The 22,054-nt window shown below is 39.5% G+C and overlaps 1 protein-coding gene across 1 annotated transcript in view; it reads left to right on the plus strand.

The window, feature by feature from the left end:
- The first annotated feature begins 1,297 nt into the window (after positions 1-1,297).
- gpr137c (G protein-coupled receptor 137c) overlaps positions 1,298-22,054 on the plus strand; it is a 26,069-nt gene continuing 5,312 nt past the window's right edge. Inside the window, exons 1-6 of the mRNA XM_084051259.1 lie at positions 1,298-1,956; positions 2,466-2,602; positions 3,177-3,371; positions 20,997-21,046; positions 21,416-21,523; positions 21,936-22,054. The exon at positions 21,936-22,054 is cut by the window's right edge and continues 20 nt beyond it. Of these exons, the coding sequence (XP_083907385.1) occupies positions 1,824-1,956; positions 2,466-2,602; positions 3,177-3,371; positions 20,997-21,046; positions 21,416-21,523; positions 21,936-22,054 (742 nt within the window). The 5' untranslated portion in view covers positions 1,298-1,823. The remainder of the gene's footprint in view (positions 1,957-2,465; positions 2,603-3,176; positions 3,372-20,996; positions 21,047-21,415; positions 21,524-21,935) is intronic.

The raw sequence follows: 22,054 nt of genomic DNA on the forward strand, positions 1-22,054 counted from the left end.
TAATTGTAGTGGAGTAAAGGTATAATATTTGCCTCTGAGATGTGTGGAGTAAAAATAAAAACATTGAAAATTGGAAAATACCTCAAAACTGTACTTAAGTACAGTAGGGCAGGCCCCTATGAGTAAATGTACTTATAGTTACTTTACAGCACTGCTCACACATTACTGAGAAGTACTTTGTATTAATATTTAAAATAAAGTAAAAAGGCACGTATTAAACATTTTACTGTGTTAAAAGTACAAAAGTATTGGCAAAAAGTTTCACTTTTTCAAAAATAGCAGATCTACAAGCTTGGCTATTTTCGAATATAGCAAAACCAAATTAATAGGGCTTTAACTGGTATGATATTTTGTAATGATAATCTAAATCTACAAACTAACTTGTAACAAAACAAAGTCTTCAAATAACCGCAGTGGAGTAAAAAGTAGCACTTCATAAATGTTTGAATTGTAACTGTATGTCTTTATCCTGTGCTTCACAACAAAGATATTTGACACAGATGGCATTCATTACAGCACTTGAGTAAAAAAAAGTAAGTATGTATAATTTGAGCCAAGATGGCGGCTCACTGACAGCAGTTTCCGTATTAGTGGAGAGAATGAGGGGGGTGTGTCCAGAACTGCATCACAGCTGATCTGTGTTGCCATGTCCGCTTATTATAAGAAACTTTGGACTTGTTTTTTCTGTCAAGTTGCTTAGTTGCGGCGTTGCGGTTTTTTGGGGCCTGTTTGTTTCTAAAGTGTGGTTGCTTATTTGGGGTTGTTTGAAACCACTAGTTTAACAACATTAGGAAACAACTTGTTTCCTAATGTTGTTAAACTAGTGGTTCTCAAACATTTTCATGGCAAGGAAACCCCCAGATTAATATGTATTTGTCCGTGGGCCCCCATCTAAAAAATATGTGGTGCCAGGGACCGCCGTATCAGATATGTGTTGTTAAAAATGTTTTAAAAATATTCCAAAATTCTCAAAAAATATTTTTGAAGCTTACAACGCGTCGCATCGCGACGAGTTGTAAGCTTGTAGTCGTTGTGAGCTTGTAGTCAGATCGGCTATTTTCAAATAGCCGTAGCAAATGAAAATTCAGGCTGAGTGTCAGGCTGCATGCATAGGGCTACATGTCGCTTCTTTTGGGCTTGTTTTCATAGACCTGGTTGCTTGATTCTCTCGCAGAATCTGGCAACACTGCAGCTGATCTGCTGTCTTTTTTTTACCCAAGTTGTTTTTTTGCAGACAGAGAGAGACAGAGAGAGAGAGAGCAGCTTTGCAGAGATTCTTCTCAGAGGGGTATATGTATATCTCTCTGTCTGTCTTTTCTGGAGAACCTTTTCTTGTCACAATGTTTTTGTTATTATGCCAGCCTCTTAAACTCCATCATCTTTCCTCAAACACACACCGGTGGGATTTAAAACATCAGTGCGTGGATTTTCAACAACAACAATGCCTCCTCTCCTTTTTTTTGGAATAAACTGTTTTTGTGTTGTTGCATTTTTTTGCACGGGACTATGTTGTTTGCCATCGCCTTCTTTTCCTTCCTAATCCTAATGCACGGGTGAAGAAAAGAAAAACCCCACAAGTTTGGGCCTAATAAATGTAATAATTCCAGTGTTGATCCCGATCCACGCACACTAACCCCCGAGTGCAGCCGTCGCTTTTTTTTTGTTGTTGATCACCCAATCTTTTTTTTTTTTATCTTCCAGATCTTTCTTTTTTTTTTTTTTTGCTTGATCACTCGGATCTTTTTTTTTTTTTTTTTTTTTTACTTGATCATCCAGATCTTTTTTTCCCCTTTTTTTAATTTCTTGATCACCCAGATCTCGAGATGTTTTCGCACCAAAATGAGGTCAACCCCAGCAGCAGCAGCAGCAGTAGCAGCAGCAGCAGCAGCAGCAGCAATACACTGGTGTTTACCTCCTCCTCAACAACAAGGGAGCCCCTGCGTGCTGCAAACACAGGTACTAGGGCTGTCACGATTACAACATTTATTTAAGTTGACGATCAATTGTCATACAAATAATTGCGATTAACGATTTAATTGTTTCTCTCGCTGAAAACTGTAGCATGAATAAAAGTTAAATTTCTGTTTGGCTTTTAGGCTTCATAATCAAAAATTGCACTGCATTGATATGATGAATAACTTGAATATACAAAGAAATTACTTGCATATTTGATTAAAAATAATAATAATAGTGGAAATAGCTGATCTACAAGCTTTAAAAAAACACGTTGTAAGCTTGTAGATCTGCTATTTCCACTTTTTTCTTTTTATTATTTAGACATTTTAAAAATATTATTTATAATTTTTATTTTTATTTTTTCCCACTTTTTATTTTTGAAAATGTATTTTTCATCATGGAAATTATTTTGATGATTATGACTTTAATTATGATGATTATTAAAAAATATTAACGATTATAATTGCGATTTGACGATTATGTAATAACTGTGACCGGCCTAAACACAGGGTCTGCAGACAATGCACTGATCATCATCTCCCCGACCCTGGAGCTCAGCATCACCATCATCTACACAGTCCTCTACTCCTTCCTCTTCATCTTCGTCTACCTGCAGCTGTGGCTCATCCTGCACTACGGACACAAGGTAAAATCACTTCTCCCTTAGAAAGGTGACCCCCCCCCTTTCCCCTACTCTGTACATTATGTTTTATTTTTGTGACGATACAGGTTTTTGGTGTTATTTTTATGTTATGTTGATGAATTGAATATACATAGGACCTCAATGGAAACAAGTCCACTGGGACTTTCTTTTGTATGTGTAAATCCTTTTAGACCAGGGGTCTTCAACAGGGGGTCCGGGACACCTAGGGGGTCCTCAGAGTTACTATAGGGGGGCCGCCAAATCTTTGTGTGATTTGGATATCTTTTTTTACATTAACCACTTGAACCCTATTATCCCTATTCTGAAGAGAACTTAAGCCGAAAATAGCCGATCTACAAGCTCACGCCTCGAGGTTTGGTGTTGGTCTATTAAATCTATGAAAATACAATACAGTATGTAGTGGGGGTCCCTGCTTCATCGCTCTTTCAGCTAGGGGGTCCTTGGGCTGAAAAACGTTGAAGACCCCTGTTTTTGACCAAGTGTATGATGATGATGATGATGATACTCGTGCTGTGTGCATTTCCGTTGTAACAAAGTATTCAATCTATCAAAAAAGCGCTTCAGCTACCAGAGCGTGTTCCTGTTCCTGTGCCTGCTGTGGGCGGCGCTGAGGACCACCCTGTTCTCCTTCTACTTCAGGAACGTGGTGCAGGCCAGCCGGCTGCAGCCGCTGGTCTACTGGCTGCTGTACTGTCTGCCCGTCTGCCTGCAGTTCTTCACCCTGTGCCTCCTCAACCTGTACTTCGCACAGGTAATTATGCATGCATAATGTGTCTTGTTGTCTGCTGTGTTTGCTTGTTTTCCTGAGATTAATTGCACAGCTTGTGTTCTGTTGATTTGTATTAGGCTATTTATTTTGGAATGATTCATGCTGTGTTTTTACTCGTATTGCATGTAAAGCACTGCGAGTCCTATCTGTGCTATATAAATAGAATACTTACTTATTACTTATAGTTAAATTGAAAAAGCAGTGATTCTCAACCTTATTTAATTTCAAGGACCCCCTAGTTTGATATGCATCAGGCCCATGGACCCCCCCCATAACTTTGGAGAGTGTACAGATGGAACCAAAAGGACCCTTACGAGGTCATTTGGTTCCATCAGTACACTCTCAGAGTTACAGAGCGATTAAGGATCAATTCTTGAATAGTATCAATTATTTCGCTGGGGACCCCCTGGAACCCCCTCTAGGACCCATTGGGGGTCTCTGGACCCACTTTGAGAACCACTGGGATAAAGGAACGGGCCTCTGTGAGAATCCCTGTGTTAAAAATATAAGCTGCAATTTGTCATTTTTTGTGTCCCCTTAAAATAAGTCCCTGGATTGTAGCTTTAAACTCTGAGCGCGTGCAGATGGAACCAAATGGACCCTTAAGGGCCCATTTACTCATTACAAATGAGTAACGGTCCATTTGGTTGGGGGGGGCGGGGGGTTTGGACCAAGGCAATCAATCCCCTCTTGGCCAGGAGTGCTTATGAGCTTCAGGCAGTACAACCTGTCAACCAGTGTCCTACCCGACACCAGGGTATACATTTCTCTATTGAAGAGTAGGGGGACCACCCCTCAACCATGGCACTTTTGTTTTTTTACACTGAAATTATGTACCCTCAGAGTTGCAAATGGATAAGGGTCTATTTGGTTCAATTTGTGCACTCTTGTGTGTGTGTGTGTGTGTGTGTGTGGTAGAGGGAGATCTGCATAATGTGTGACCTGATTTCATTAAACGGCTGACATTGCAATATTCGCCCCCATTGTTTCATACTCCATGTATAATATACAGCAATCACAGCCCGACGTGTTTTACTCTTTATCGATATACAGTACCCTGTTCTGCAATATATAACATCTATTAAGAGCAGAGGGCTCCACACAGTCTATTCTAGTCTAGTAAGCATTTGGCCTGGGTCGTATAGACACATATGGGTAGAGATTTGAACCCGGTCCAGCCGGGCTCCATCATGGTAGCAGCTGGGTTAAGGTGGCTCGCTGCCTTAATATAGATGATAGGCTGATCCTTGCAGTCTGTGGCTGATCCCTTATTCCCTTGTGCATGTAGGGGTGCTACAGTTAATCGAAATAAGCAATAATAAAAAATAATCTTCATTTAATTAAATAATCAATGAATTAATAAGACTGTTTTGGGGAGAAGTAGTGAAAATAGCCGATGTACAAGCCCTAATACATGTTGTACATTGCCCAAAACTGCTGAAGTCCCCCCGAGCAAGGACATACGCACAAACCTGATTTACACCTACCTGCCTCAAGGACATACAGACAGCTAGCTGGATGTGGTCATATAAAGCGCTGGTTCTCTAAGTGGGTTCCTTCAGGGGGGTCCAGGCGGTTCCCAGCTAAAAAAAACAGGAACAGTTGAACCAAATAAGACCTGAGGCAGATTGTACAAAATGTCTTTTAAAATCAGTAGTTCTGACACTTACAAGATTTTTCAAAAATAGCAAAAGTACAAGCTCGCAGCGCGGCACGAAGTGACGCGCTGTGAGCTTGTATATCTGCTATTTTTGAATAGCCAACGCTAAAATGACACAGATGCTTGGCCGGTTTTAATGGGTTAAATAGATATCCATTTTTACTGATCTACAACCGACATGACGAGTTGTGAGCTTGTAGATCGGCTGTTCTCGAAAATTGTTGGACAAATCGTATCTCATGGGGGTCCATGCAACAAAATATTTCTGAAAAACAGGGGTCCGGGGTCAAATACATACTGTATCAACTTGGGGCTCCTTGACATGAAAAAGTGATATAAATGAATGGCTGGTACTGTTATTGCGTTGAGTCGGTGCTTTGAGAGAAATAGGCTCCTACAACTTCATGGTTAATTTTAAACCGTAACCAGAGTGCGAAAAGCTGGTACACATTCCTATAAAATGCTTGTCACAGTCTGTGACAAGCATTTTAATATATGTTCTATTAGGTTGTCTGTTTATCTATAATAGGCCAGTCAGATTGTGAGAGACCGCACATCTCATTATTGCATTATCTAGTAATATAATGGTGTGTTTATCTATGCCAGTAGCCGCTCCTGGCGTAATGGAATATTAAGATAAACAAATCATAATCTTTCTCTCTCACATACACAAACACACACTTGGTGTGTAGAGCGTTTTTTCATTTTAATGGTGTTCCCTGCTGCAGCTATGTAACCATGCTATCCACTTCTAGTTTATCACAGCTGCTAGTTCCCATCCAGGTGATGGATTATTACTCATATTAATTACATCAGAACGAGAGCCTAACCAATATATCGGCCATTATTTGACTTTCGGTGGATCGGTATCGGCAATCATGATGATTTTTGAACACTTTCAACCTATTTTGGGCATGTCATTATTATACAGTAGGTGAATATTCTCAGAAGTCTGCAGAAACTTTCAAAAATAGCCCATCTACAAGCTCACAACGCGTTGCAACACATTGAGCTTGTAGATCAGCTGTTTTTGAATCTTCTGTTCTTTACGTTTTTCAAATGGATTAGAATTTATTTACTTTTTGACCAAAAAAAGGTCAACACATTGGTAATCGGTGCTTTAGGACTCTCCAAAATGGGGATCGGTATCGAACCCAAACATCTGGCATCAGTGTGTGCTCTAGTCACAACATTGCTTGTGTGCAGCATAGCCAGTGGTGCGTCATAGTGACACATTTGAAAGATTCCCAAGGTCAGGGTCCTTCAAAGATGCCATAGGCTATATACAGTATGTTTTATAGACCAATACATATTGTGGTTCCAGTGTGATATCGTTGCCGTCGGATGGAAACCTCGTACTTTTCAGGAAATGAAAAGAAAAACACCTGTTCCAATGGACCCAATGTCCTTATTAGTTAGTCACAAGCTCTTGTTAATGCTTTTCTTTATATCAATAGTTATAAAACCCACAGACAACCCTTTTCACTTTCACAACAAAAAAAAATCATAATCGATCGGCTGACTTTTGTGTGACTCTGTCGTACGACGAAGTAGGGCATACATTTTTGGAAGGGAAAAAAAACATTAGAAAAAAAAGAAATATGGAGATACAAGATTTCTGCCAGACAGCAACAATATGTAATATCCAGAGTATCAAGTGGCTCCCCTCCCCTGTGTGTGTGTGTGTGTGTGTGTGTGTGTGTGTGTGTGTGTGTGTGTGTGTGTGTGTGTGTGTGTGTGTGTGTGTGTGTGTGTGTGTGTGTGTGTGTGTGTGTGTGTGTGTGTGTGTGTGTGTGTGTGTGTGTGTGTGTGTGTGTGTGTGTGTGTGTGTGTGTGTCATACTATAGACTGGTTGGTTTGATTAACTACGGCTCAGGATGTAAAATGGGCCACAACTGCATTGCTTGTGTTGTGTGCCGGTACAGATCTATGCATGCTCAGGCTTACCTGGCTGGGCTGAAGCCCAATTAGGACAGTAGGCCATTGTAGAAAGCGAAAACGTATACAGTAGTTATTTTTTAGAGGGTCTTCCCAGACCCCAGTCACCCCCCCACCCCATCATCAACACATAGTGTCTAGGCCTGTCACAATTATTACATAATTACCTTATCGCAATTCTATTAGAAAGAATCAGTTATCTTTGCATAATCGTCAGAATCGTTCCATTCTATGTATACATTAATCTGTTGAAAAATCTTCATACATTTTCTATAAACTCACAACGCGATCAGCTATTTCCACCCATTTTGAAAGTATTAAATGATTAAATATGCCTTATTTTGAGTTTAGTAGATTATTTATATTGATTATTAGTTTTGGTCATTGCCAGTTATTTAAGTTATCATTTATGTTGTCATTTCAAGTCATATCTGCTCTGTGCAATTTCTGTTTACAAAGCCTAAAAAGAAAACAGAACTGTAATTTAGATTTATACAGTATGTTCCAATGTTCAATTTCATGATCGTGACAGCCCTGTGACCCTCATGGGTCGTTGAGGAGTTATAGGTCTGTAACTCTGTAACTCTTTTGCAGTATAAACTTGGGTTTCAAAGATAAAGAAATCTTATAAAACTAAGGGTCCTTGAAATGAAAAAAGTTGAGTATCACTGGTCTAGCAGACCCTGGGTTGTATCCAAATCTTTACCTTTGCTGACCTCCCATTCAAAGATGGCATGCAGTGAATGCATGTCGTTTTTGTGAATTGTGGGATAACTGCTCTAGAATGAACACTGTGGTACTGTCCATTGTCTAGTCGATAGTCAAGTAGTCTAGTTCAGGGGTCTTCAACGTTTTCAGGCCAAGGACCCCCTTGCTGAGAGAGAAATGAAGCAGGGACCCCCTACTCTATATTGTATAAAATTGTGTTTCAGATTCAACATTTTTTGTTTGCATGGTCTGCTCTTTTTTCCCTCTACACCTATAGCCTCTTTGCCAAAAATAGCCGATCTACAAGCTCACTGCGAGGCGTTGTGAGCTTGTAGATGTGCTATTTTTGGCTAAAGTTCTCCTCAGAAATGGGATGCTAGGGTTCAAGTGGTTAAGGTAAAATAAAAAATCGTATCACACAAAAATTTGGCGGACCCCCTGTAGTAACTCTGAGGACCCCCTAGGGGTCCCGGACCCCCTGTTGAAGACCCCTGGGGCTGGTTGCACCACCTCATACTAAGTTCAAACTTAGCCTAGTTATAGCTTAGTAATGTGTAAAGTCAAGACTTACACATTACTAAAATATAAGCTGTTGCACCACACAAATTAGTTATGACGTATCTCTAAGTAATAACTAAATATTTACACCACCTTTAGGCAGCACTAAGTCCTATGAGTAACTATCAACATGGCAGACCGTATTGATTTTATCGACGAATTAATTGAATACAACGAACGACCCCATCCTCGCCAACGCATTTTGCGAGACAGATTACATCCACTCGACATTTATGATGATGTTGACATCTATGCCAGACTCCGTTTTAAGAGAGATGGCATTATGAAAATAACGGACATGCTAGCGGCAGACCTACAGCACAACAGCGACTTGAACGGTGCGCTTTCCCCGAGTCTCCAAGTATGCGTTGCCCTGCGTTACTTTGCATCGGCGGGCTTGCAAAATTTAGTTGGTGATTCCTTTCGAATACACAAGTCTACCGTGTGCAGGGCAGTGCGCAGGGTTGCGCTGGCCCTGTGCACGCGCATCAATAATTTTGTGTACATGTCAGTGGACAACAAAAAACAAAATGACACCAGACAGAAGTTCCATGCTATGGCAGGCTTTCCAGACGTGCTTGGATGCATAGATGGGACCCACATCAAAATAGCTCCTCCAACAGTGGATGAGAACACATATGTGAACCGAAAAGGTTTCCATTCCATCAATGTACAAGTGGTTTGTGACGCTGATCTCATGTTCACAAACTGTGTGCTGAAGTGGCCCGGGTCAAAGCACGACAGCTTTATCCTAAAACGGTCCAGCATATGGGAAGAATTTGAGGCTGGACAGTTTTCAGGGATGCTACTGGGGGACTCCGGCTACCCACTGAGAAAGTGGCTCATGACACCTTACTTGAACCCATCCAACAGGGCAGAGGAGAAATACAACTATGCCCTTTGCAGCACTAGGTCTGCAGTTGAGAGGAGTATAGGAGTATTGAAGAAGAGATGGTCGTGCTTGCAAAAGGGTAGGCATCTTTTATCATTTAGCCTATATAGCAAATCAAGTCATAGAGCAGTCTATATATTTGTCCACAAAATCAATAATTCTGACCAATATGGCACGTTATCATTTATAGAGCAAATCAATTCATAAAGTATATATTTGTCCACACAATTTTTAATTCAGACCAATATGAAATTATTTTAGTCTGCAGTAGCAATAGGCTCTACTATTCTCTAGACTAACCCTTAGCCAGTGGTGGAAAAAGTACTCAAATGTTTTACTTAAGTAAAAGTATCAATACTGCAATATAGAATATATATAAGTAAAAGTTCGGGATTCAAAATACTTCAATAAAAGTACAAAAGTATTGGCATTAAAATGTACTTAAAGTACCAAAAGTAGAAAGTACACATTATGCAGAATGTATGATCTACAAGCTCACAACACGTTGCCTCTTAACGCATTGTGAGCTTGTAGATCGGCTATTTTCAAATAGCCAAAGTTTAAATAGGGCTGAAGTGGTTAATGTATGTCTTTTAATAATAATCAAATAATTGTAGTGGAGTAAAAGTGCAATTTTTGTCTCTGAGATGTAGTGGAGTAGAAGTATAAAGTATTGAAAATTGCCAAATTGGACATACTTTAGTAAAGTAAAAGTACCAGAAAATTGTACCATAGTAAATGTACTTAGTTACTTTCCACCACTGTATTTTACCATAGGGATTGCAATGGAACCTGACAGAGCAGCAGTTGTGGCTGCTGCATGCATTGTACTGCACAACATGGCAAGGTTGTGGAAGATGCCTCTTGATGACGATGAAGAGGATCTTGATGATGAAGTCCCACAAGATGCACCTGACTTTGATGCTCGCATGCAAGAGGGTGCTATAGTTAGGCAGTATATTACCCAGAATAATTTCATGTAAACGCATCTATAACTCCAACCTCCATCAGTATCACTGGATAGATAAAATGTCTGTCACCTTTCCTAAGGGATGGCAAACAATTGACTTTTATTTCTTAGTGCAAGCCTCCTCGTTTTGGGTTATTGGACAATGCACCAGAGTGGTGTAGAGACATCTTTCATGTCTCCCGTGTGACCTTTATATTTACAACTCTGTTTAAAGTTATCTGTTCCAAATGATTTGTTAAGACTGAATTTAAAAGAAAAATACTTCATCCCAAACATTTTAAAGGTCAATGAGATATACATTTAAAGAACATTTGGTCAGTAAAATATATTCATATTGATGTCAATAATTCACAAATGTATACATCATTTAATATGATCAATATACTGTACATATATCTAAATACAAACAATGTACAATCATCATACCTGTAAATATGTTAAACAATCTTTGCAATAAATAGCAACATCTGGTAAATAAATAACATCTTCTAAACAATAAATGTTCAAGTATAACTTAGTCAGTGAATTAATAATGACAGTAGTCTCACTGCATTGTAACAAATTGGGCCTAGTATAGGCCTACTGTTATTGATCCCAACAATGAAGAATTAATTCATTGTGCTGGCATACAGCCAATTAAGCAAATTGAGTGACATCACTCACTGAACATAAAGATTAAGCAAATTGAGTGACATCACTCACTGAACATAACGATTAGCTCAGTGTGTAGGCAAGGTTACAATTCAACTTCAGAGAAAGAGTAACCACGAGGCTTGAGCTCCTCTTGTAATTTTAGGATTTCAAGGTTTAGTTTCAGTTTTTCTAAAGCCAGCTTTTCTCTCTCTGCTGCTATTTTCAAAGTTTCTTCTTCTATCTTCCTGCATTCTAACTTTAAAAGCTTGCGACGCAAGTCATCTACATTTTCAGTATCCTCACTTTGTCGCTTCTGCTTTCTTTTGCCGTCAACAGAGGTACTCATTTGGGTGACAACAGGGGCACTTGGGATGACACCAGAGGTAGTTGGGACAACAGAGGTACTTGGGGTGGCAACTGAGGTACTTGGGGTGGCAACAGAGGTAACTGGAATGACTGAGAAATCCTGCCTATGGGTTTGCTCTACGATGTCTTCACCAGTGATCAAACTAAACAGCCCAATTGCTGTTTCTGGAGTTAAGAACCCATCTGTGGCCTGCAGACTCTGCTGGCTTTCAGGAACCGTTGCAACTAAGAGGAGAAAAAAAAAAGAATAAAAAAATGTATTAGCATAATATGTTGGAACCAGTTAGTTTATCTGCAGAGTGTGACAATCCATTTCATGAAGGGGACATCTTAAAGATATGAAGAAAACAATGTCACATTTTGTTCTACCCTGGGTAGGGGTATAGTCAACTTTTGGGGTTTTGGTTATAAGGAGTTTTAGTAACAAAATGCTAATTTAAATATAACATTTCAATTGGATCTTTTATCTTTCATGTCATGAACTGTTTACCTTCAGTTGGTGGAGCTGTGTGTTTGGACTGTTTAGGTGGTGCAGCAGCCTTTTTCCCACTTTCTACGCCTCCTCCTGAAATCCCAATTACAGAAGCAGAATCTTCTCCTATGATGTCAATAATTATAGAGGAATATGGCCCTGGCTCCGGTTTTGGACCACCACCAGTGGGGAAGGTTTTTGTCCTGGGATAGTCTTCAATTGCTTGGGTTTTGAGGTCGCTCCATTTTTTTTTTTATCTCTCTTAGCTCTCGTTGTTCAACTCCCTTTGCATTTACTGCATCTACTATCTTGTTCCATGCATCGGTTTTTTTCCTATTTGTAACAGTTGAGTTAAATTTGCTTTCTAGAACAGATTGGTTCTCCTTGTAACCCTCGAGCAGTATAATGATCTCATCATGACTGAAGTTCTTTTTTCTGTTGCGCTTCTCTTCCATCTTGGTCTGATGAGAAAATGAAATATTAATGAGAAGTTTATTAGATTAGATTCAATACACCCAGCAAAGTACTTCAATTCTATAAAACAGGAGTCTTCAACGTTATTCAGCCCAAGGACCCCTTAGCAGAGAATGATGAAGCAGGGACCCCCTCTACATAGTGTATAGAATTATTGCAGATTAAACTTTTTCAGAGATTTCATTGACTAGCATCAGTGTTGTGTAAATTAATGTTTTTTCGTTCATTTCAAACATTTAACCACTTCAATACTTGATTTGCGCCCACCCCCACCCACCACCAAACCTCTTTGCCGAAAATAGCAGATCTACAAGCTCACAAGAGCTTGTTATTTTCAGCTAATGTTCTCCACAGAATAGGGATGCTAGGGTTCAAGTGTTAATGTAAAAAAAAATAAAAAAAATCTTATCGCAAAGATTTGGTGGACCCACTATAGTAGCTCTGAGGACCCCCTAGGGGTCCCGGACCCCCTGTTGAAGACCCCTGCTATAAAAGGTATGCCTATTACCTAATTCAACATTTAAAAGGGTCTTTAAAATAACGCAATTAATATCCTCGCCACACTTCCACTTGTGGAACGCCCTGTGTGTGTGTGTGTGTGTGTGTGTGTGTGTGTGTGTGTGTGTGTGTGTGTGTGTGTGTGTGTGTGTGTGTGTGTGTGTGTGTGTGTGTGTGTGTGTGTGTGTGTGTGTGTGTGTGTGTGTGCGTGTGCGTGTGTGGACATACGCAATTACGCATGTATGTCCATGGTAGCTCCGACGAGGTTCCTCGTTTCCCTCTGCGGTTTGAGCAGGACATTTTCCACTTTACATGTTTCTTACCCCTTTCTGCACATCGTATCCAAAAAGTAAAGCATTTCCGGCATTCTCTCAGATGTTTTAACGCACCATAAAAGCTTTCCAACGAGTTGAAGAAAGTATTTATTTGCCTCAGTCCTCAGCCGGTTCCATAATATATATACGGATGAAGACCGAGGCGAATTAAATACTTTCTTCAACTCGTTGGATAGCTTTTATGGTGCATTAAAACTTAAAACATCTAAGAGAATGGCGGAAATGCTTTACTTTTTGGATACGATGTAGAGAAAGGGGTAAGAAACATGTAAAGTGGAAAATGTGCGACAATGTCCTGCTCAAACAGCAGAGATGAACGAAGAACCTCATCTCGGAGCTACACAGCGGAGGGAGAGGTTAGGGGCTACAGTATGTGTCCATTTCACGCAGATACACATAGCCTATCGAGGAAAATGATTCGCCTATATATTGTAAAACCAAGAGTGCTACTGAGAAACGTTATTTAGCGTGGTTAAGCCAGCACTAAACGTTTATGTTTTGGATAGGTTGTCAAAAAGGAGAGGTACAACATAGCAAGTGGTGCAGACTGCCGAGTGGTTAAAATACATGTTTTAATTTAATGCTGCGGTATAAAACGTTATCATAATAGTGTTATAATTCAACGTCAGTTAATCAATGGTACATACCGCTGCTTTTGAAGAAGATGAAGGCGATATGACGATACGAGTTTTACTTCCTTAGTGTAGAAACCGCTCGTCTTCATTGGATCCGGGAGCTATGACGTCATTGTATGCGACTATACATGATTTTAAGGACAGTCTACACACTACTAGTTAAGTTATGCCTTAAACAGACGTGGTGCAACATAATTTAGTAACTCACTAGTTAGAAACTAACAAGTAGTTACTAAGCCTCTAGTAAGGACTTTACTCCCTAACTTAGGGTAGACCTTACGTTCTACTGGTGCAACCAGCCCCTGGTCTAGTTGTTAGTCAAGAGATGGCTGCATCAGTTCTACCTATAGGTTGAAAAGCATGAAGAAGGAAAGAATGAGTGATTTGTAATCCAGCGTAGAATTTAAATCACTGACAAAATGATACTAATGAAAAGTAAATATTGTTTGTTTATTTAAAATATATGATATATTTTAGTTATTGAATGCTATTATTATGCAGCCACAGCCAATATGCAGCAACATGTGACCTCTCATTTTGAATGACACTTTAATCCCTGTCCGATGAGTCATCAACAAAAGCCGCAGTATTTTTAGATATATTTCTGCATCCCAGTAAAGAACAAACACGCAGTAAAAGTAATGTTTGTATGCTGATCACTGTTGGCTGATTTGTAAGGTCATAGTGCAAGCTAATGAGTGAACGCTGACCACCAAGTGTTTCTGTGGAGCAGTGGTTTTTACAAAAATGGGCAAGTCAAAATCTCAAGATATCGAGCTAATTGATTATTACATCGATACAAAATTATCCATTTAAAACAAATGCATAAATAGCAGATCTAAAAGTTCACAATGTAGCAGAATGCAAAGCATTGAGAGCTTGTAGGCAATTTTTGCATAAAATAGGGCTTAAAGCTACGCTATGTAACTTTCCTCTTCTATCCTGGATTTGAACTCAGGTCTCCTGTGCAAGCGCTGACATTTTTACTATTGAGCTAATAGAGCGTGCCTGCTTGCTCCCGGGATAAATTGAATGTTGACCTTCAGGTCAAAATCTGTGTCAAACCAGAAACGGGATTGTGTCAAAGGTCATGTCTCACCTAGACACAGGATCTAAATGTCTCAATGGAAGAGCAGGGAGACAACCAGAATTCTTTCATGTCAATTTGTTGATATTTAAAAAATGTAATAATTCAGCCCCAAAAAACACGGCTCTCGATTATTCGATCAATTGAAAAAGTACTCGACAGAATAACAGCAAAGTAGATAATCAATAATTGCAGCCTTATTCGTGATGATGCTCAGACGTGTTGTGAAGGATATCTCCGACTCCAGCATTTCTGTCACATGAGGAAAGGCGACCGCAGTGATGAACATTCACATAATGTGAACAGATGTCTCGCAATGTTTAGGTTTTTTAATTGCTTGTGGTGAGACTGGGTGAGAGATTTCCTTCTCTTTGTCTAAAACCAGACTGTGTTAAGAAATAATAAGTTTCCTTCAAAGGGGAGGCTCTCTTGGTCCCTTACTGTACTGTATGTTAGATTTAGATGTTTATCAAACTCTTTCAACCTGGATAGTGCCCTATTTTGCACTGAACAACATAGTCCTGAATACTGAATATAATGTGAACAACAGTGTTCTATTCAGCTGGAAAAGACTGCCAAATGTCTCTGTCAGATGAACATAACCTGTGTGTGTGTGAGTGAGAGAGAATCGGGTAGACAGTCGGTCACTCACAGTTGTTGTGTAATAGCTGCCCTCTCCAACTATCAAAGATCGTTTTGCAACACACACATGCATATGCACGTACACACACACACACACACACACACACACACACACACACACACACACACACACACACACACACACACACACACACACACACACACACACACACACACACACACACACACACACACACACACACGTTTCAGTGACCAGTGACTCACTGGTCTTTGGAGCTTTAGATGTAGGTGGTGAATTTTACATGAGGTTATGGTGTTGGAGACTCATGCATACAGACAGCTACCTTTTATGAAAAAACGTAACCCTCCTATAGCAGTGGTTCTCAAACCTTTTCATGTCAAGGACTCCCAAATGAGTATATATTTATCCACGGACCCCATTATGAAAATATTTTGTGCCAGGGAGTGACCCCCATACCAGATTTATGTCTTTATGTATTTTTTCAAAAATGTTTTAAAAGCTTGTACTGTATGTATGTAGGGCAGTGGTGTAAAGTAATTAAGTACATTTACTGAAGTACTGTACTTAAGTAAACTTTTGAGGTACTTTTACTTTACTGGAGTATTTCCAATTGTCTATACTTTTACTTCTACTCCACTACATCTCAGAGGCAAATATTGTACTTTTAGTCCACTACAATTATTTGAAAACTTTAGTTACTAGTTACTTTCCAGATATAAATTATTACATTATAAAATATACATTAACCACTTTAGCCCTATTTTAAACCTAGGCTATTTGAAAATAGCCGATCTACATGTTCACAACATGTTGCATCGAGACACGTTGTGAGCTTGTAGATCTGCTATTTTCAAACATTTTAGTACTTTTACTTTTGGTACTTTAAGTACATTTTGATACCAATACTTTTGAACTTTTACTCAAGTAAATTTTGAATTCCGGGCTTTTACTTGTAACAGAGTACTTCTACATTGCAGTATTGATACTTTTACTTAAGTAAAGAATTTGAGTACTTTCTCCACCACTGAACCCATGCAACCGCTGTCTGCAAAGGAAAGACACAAACGCACTCAGACATCCTGAATGGATGTGGAGGAAAATATTAGATTGCAAAACTGTCCTCCACGTTGATCAACTTAGCTGATCTGGGGTTGGGTAATGAGGCTGCTGGAGTCTTGTGATTGGTTAACAAACATCATGGGTCAGCTGACCTGTCGTCAGTCACAATGAGGAACTCTCCACATGTGAAGAGTTTGACTTAGGGGTCAGTCAGAAGCAGTGTTGCCAACTTTGCAATTTTGTTACTAGATTTAGCAACTCTTCAGACTACTCATAACAACGTTCTTTCTTTTCCCTTTTTTCCAGCACTGGGCGCCAAATTTAGCTGCTTTTTAAACTTCATTTGGCAATTTTAGCAACTTCTGAAGTTTCTAAAAAAAAGAAAGAAATGCTAACATGCACACATTCTCCCTGTAATTGACAAAACACATGACGTGCATTGTGCATTTGAGGTCTGCAGTAGTGAGTGAAGGTAAAAAAAAGAACATCTCATTATTACAATTGCGCCAGGAACGATGCGTTTGTGCAATATTCCTGACATGTCAAAGTCTGAGACTTATCTCACATTTTTGATACACCACCACTAATATTGCAAAGTGGTACCTACGTGACGCAAAGCTCGGCCAATCAGTGAAGCCGACGGTACGGGTTAGCCAATCAGTGTCACATTGTGACACGTGAGCTTGTAGATGACATTTCTTACCTATAATGACATGCCAAAATAGGGTGCCATAGACATGCCATATACTTTCTGATACCGATGTCGTCACACAAGTGTAATGATAGCCAACATATCAGCCAAACCAATATGTGTTGGACTCTACTCCGGACCTCTGTGTTATTTGACTTTCATAGTCAAATAATGTTGTTAAAGGAAAGGGCTAGACTAGAGTGAGTTGCTAACTACCCAGGCTATTAATCTCAAAGAAAAGAAAAGAAAACAATTGATAGTTATACTACTGTAATGTAATCGTGCATTTTGTACATTTCTAATACTGCAGTGGGCTCACTTGGCTGCAGTTTTCTCATCAGATAGTAGAGTGTAGCTGACAGATTCCTAACAAAGTGTTCAGGTGCAGAATCCCTGACATTCAGCTGAACAAACCTCTGGCATTAGCACCCCATTTAACCGCTTGAGGTAAACGGCGGTCTAGTACTGTCCAAAATCAGGATTGCCTTTGGACCCAAACATTTTGCATGGCTCGGGCTCTAATCCAGTGACTCCACCGCCTGACAACGATCCACTTCAGTTTGCAATGGGGAAGAAGCAGTGAATTGACAACAAGGGGCCACACCATACAATATGAACCACAATACATATGTGTGTCTCAAAAGCATGGGAGGGTAAAGGCTAAAGGATAGATGCAAAGAGACAAATTCCAAGGACAGCTGTGCCTAATGGGGTGAATGAGCGGCTTAAATTGCCTAAATTCCTAAATTCCACTGGGCAAGGTGCCGTGGTGTCAGGGATCTCTTAGCTTTGGACCCTGATACCAAATCACTGAATAGCATGTCTGTTGTAGAGAGAGTCACACACAGCCTATAAACCCGAGTCTGAATGAGATGTTATTCTGTTGAGTTTACTTCTGGTTTCTTGTCCCTTCTCCCGGGGCCGTTGAATGGGTTCCAACCAGTGTTATGTTTGCTAAGAGGTTGTTTTTGTGTGCTCACAGATACTCATCATCTGGTGGCCAAAAGCCTCTGCATTAGTGCTGAACTTACATGGTAACATTGTTATTGTTGGTACTGCTGATCAGAGGTGGAAAGTAACTAAGTACATTTACTTAAGTAATGTACTTAAGTAAAATTTGGAGGTATTTGTACTTTACTTGAGTATTTCCAATTTACAATACTTTTACTTCTACTCCACTACATCTCAGGGGCAAATATTGTACTTTTACGATTTACTCCACTACAATTATTTGAAAAATTTAGTTACTAGTTACTTTTCAGATATAAATTATTATATTATGAAACATACATAAACCACTTTAGCCCTATTTTACACATAGGCTATAAAACGCGTCGCATCGCGATGTGAGCTTGTAGATCTGCTATTTTCAAACATTTTAGTACTTTTACTTTTGGTAAGTACATTTTGATACCAATACTTTTGTACTTTCACTCAAGTAAATTTAGAATTCCGGACTTTTACTTGTAACGGAGTACTTCTACATTGCAGTATTGATACTTTTACTTAAGTAAAACATTTGAGTACTTTTTCCACTACTGCACGCTGAACCGTCAGACACACGGGTCGTGGAAATCCTTCATACGTCTTGAGCGTGTCTGTGTGCTTTTTTCATGAGTCAGATACAAGCCGTGTCATGTGATTTAGTTCCCCTTAAGTTTCTCTCTCTCTCTCTGCCTCTCTCTCTCTCTCTCTCTCTCACCACCATTTTATAAAGCGTCTTTTCTTTTGTAATAAACAAATGCAACCACATTCCAAAAGATATTCCATATTAAACAGTATCATCTTTGATGTTTTGTCACAGGCCGTGCAGTATATGGGCGGGGTAGGTAGAGTGCATTACTAAATATTAAGGTTTTCACTAATCCTTAATTCATAACCAATTACATTTTGACAACCTTCCCACTGGGTATGTTATATATCAGGCTGCTTTCTGAATTCTCCTTTGTGTTCTCTCTGTTCAGTAAGGCACAAAGACACTATTTCCAAATAAAAAATAATAAAAAATACCTGTAACCTACACTGTGTGTGTGTGTGTGTGTGTGTGTGTGTGTGTGTGTGTGTGTGTGTGTGTGTGTGTGTGTGTTTCATCATGTGAGGCATGTGTACATGCTTGAACACACACACACACACACACACACACACACACACACACACACACACACACACACACACACACACACACTTTTGTATTACCATACTTGTGAGGACATCAACATTTTAGGATGGCATTGAAAATAGCTGAACATACAAGTTCACAACACTACAGTTGTGAGTTTGTAGACTAGCTATTTTTTTTAAATCTAATCCTAACCCTAACTCCAACCTTTTTATAACAATGTGATTACCAGGAAAATGGTCCTCACACTGTCTACTTCTCAAATTCTACTATACTTGTGAGGACTTTGTCCTCACAAGTATAGTGTAAGTAGACACACACACACACACACACACACACACACACACACACACACACACACACACACACACACACACACACACACACACACACACACACACACACACACAGACATGCGGTGTGGTGTTGACTGATGGCTTCATATCTAGGTTGCTAGTCAGTCACTGCTATTTGCAGTAGACAGGCAGTGTGTTGAAGTTGAATATTTACACTGAGCAAGTTAAATATCCATTTACTCATTCATACTCATATAATTCATTCATTAATGAATGTTAAACCCTTTCATCTGACAGTAATGACATGTCCTTTCTGTCCGTCTGTTTGGACTAATCAAGTTTAGCCTAATGTCACTTAGAAGCAAATTGTCGCTATTGGGTCGAAACCTTGTGTCCAAAACCATTACTTTTCAGCAAATAGAAAAAATAATCTGTGTTCCAATGAATCTAATGTAGTTATGATTTAGTCACAAGCTCTTCTTAATACTTTTCATTGGTTCAATATTCACCCACAGACACACTTCCACTTCTTTCACTTTATACTTTCACGTTTGTAAATCTTTTTGCAGAAATAGCCGATCTCCAAGTTTAGTGAGATTGGAGAACGGCTGTTACTGCTACTTTTGTGTGACACTCTTTTATAACGAAGTAGGGCAGCATTAGTTTACCAAACAAATATGGAGATGTAAGGTCTCTGCCCGACGGCAACAAAATGTAGTTATAGGACGTGAGTTGAATTGAGTGAATTCTGGGATGTTTTGGGGTAGTTCCACAACCCTCAGTGTCGATAGATCCCTCCCGGGTGTCATCACCAATACTTGTTGTGGTGTGAACTGCGAATACCATGGACTTGGGCAACTGTTCATGTTCTCCACACATTCCATATTATGTGTCATTGTCAACACAGCAGTGTGTAGATCGATGCAACACACATGATGTGGTACAGTTTCAACACGTGAGTGTGTGTGTGTGTGTGTGTGTGTGTGTGTGTGTGTGTGTGTGTGTCGGGGATCTACTTCATAGGTATTGGTTTAATTTAGTCCTCGGACACACACATACGCACACACACAAAACAACAAGTCTTAAGATTTTGTCAACAAAACATAATTTGAAACTTTGTGTGTGTGTGTGTGGGGGGGGGGGGTCTGTCTGTCTATCTGTCTCTGATTTGAATGTATTGTATACACAGGAATTTGTCACAGGCTCTGTTAAGTTCACACTCTCCTTCCAAGTGGAACCAATGAATAAGTGTTTATTTGCCTTGCCGGCAGCATTTGCTGAACAAAGCCCTTGGTTAGATTGCCAACAGCTCAGAGACCAATCATGAAGTGTTCACCAAATAACAACTTTATATTTCCTGTTTTCTTTCTGAACTTAGGAAACATTATTGTTCTAAATGTGATTTAATTTACTCTGTCTCTTTGTCTCACTGTGCCTTTCTCTGTCTTTGTCCCTTTGTTTGTGTGCGCGTGTGTGTGTGTGTGTGTGTGTGTGTGTGTGTGTGTGTGCGTGTGCATGTCTGTCTGTCTCTCTCTCTCTCTGTATCTGTATCTTTATCTCTATCTCCCTGTCTGTCTGTCTGTCTGTCCAGGTAATGTTTAAGGCCAAAGCCAAGTACTCTCCAGAACTCACCAAGTACAAGTAAGTCTGTGTTTTGGTTTTGACTTCTTGCAGTTTTTCACTAAAGAATGGAAGATAACTTATTGACAAACCGCATCATCTAACATTTCTTCACCAGGCGGTTATCACGTTTTTGGCAAATAGTTTCTATTCATCTACTTTGGCAACCATAAACCTTTTTTAAAAATTATTATAACCTAAATGAATCGCTACCCTCAGCTGAACTGTATAATATTACGCTGATTACAATGCATTTATACATGACCTTATAATGTATTATGAAATGCTTTTATAATGTGTATATCTTATATATTTACTGCTATTCCACGGTGCTATGAACAGAATTCCCAAACCTTTTTTCTCTCTGTCTCTCTCTCTCTCTCTCATCAGGATCCCCCTGCGTTTGGCCTTTCTGTGTCTCAGTATATTTTTCCTGGTGGTAAATTTAACCTGTGCACTGCTCGTGCAAGGAGCGCTGGAGCGCTTTGAACCACCAAGGTAAAGAAGCAGCTCACATACATCATCCATTATTGTACACTACAGTACATACTGATTATTTTTTTGTTTGTCTGTGAACCAATTTATACTTAACGGTAAATATAGACAAAAATGAAAACAATTTAAATAATTTCTGAAGATTTTTCTAAAATAGCCGAACTGTAAGCTCAGTCTCACAGGGACACAAGAGCTTGTTGATCGGCCATTTTCAAAAAAATGTTCTGTGGTTAAGTGGATAAACTACCAATATTCCACTAATTTCATCCAATTCAAATTGACTTACTCTTCTAAATGTCTGTTTGCCTTTGTCAATCTTGTTTATCAGTATAGTAATCTCTCTCTCTCTGTCTGTCTGTCTGTCTGTCTGTCTGTCTGTCTGTCTGTCTGTCTGTCTGTCTGTGTGTCACTGTAGTGATGCAGGTATCAGACATGCAGTGTTGGCCAGGGTGCTGGTCAATGATGGTCTGTTTGTGCTGTGTGCCATCTCTCTTGCCGTCTGCCTCTTTAAGATTGCCAAGATGTCCTCTGCCA

The sequence above is a fragment of the Gymnoscopelus microlampas genome, assembly GCF_963454915.1.
Source record: "Gymnoscopelus microlampas genome assembly, chromosome: 24".
Classification (NCBI taxonomy): Eukaryota; Metazoa; Chordata; class Actinopteri; order Myctophiformes; family Myctophidae; genus Gymnoscopelus; species Gymnoscopelus microlampas.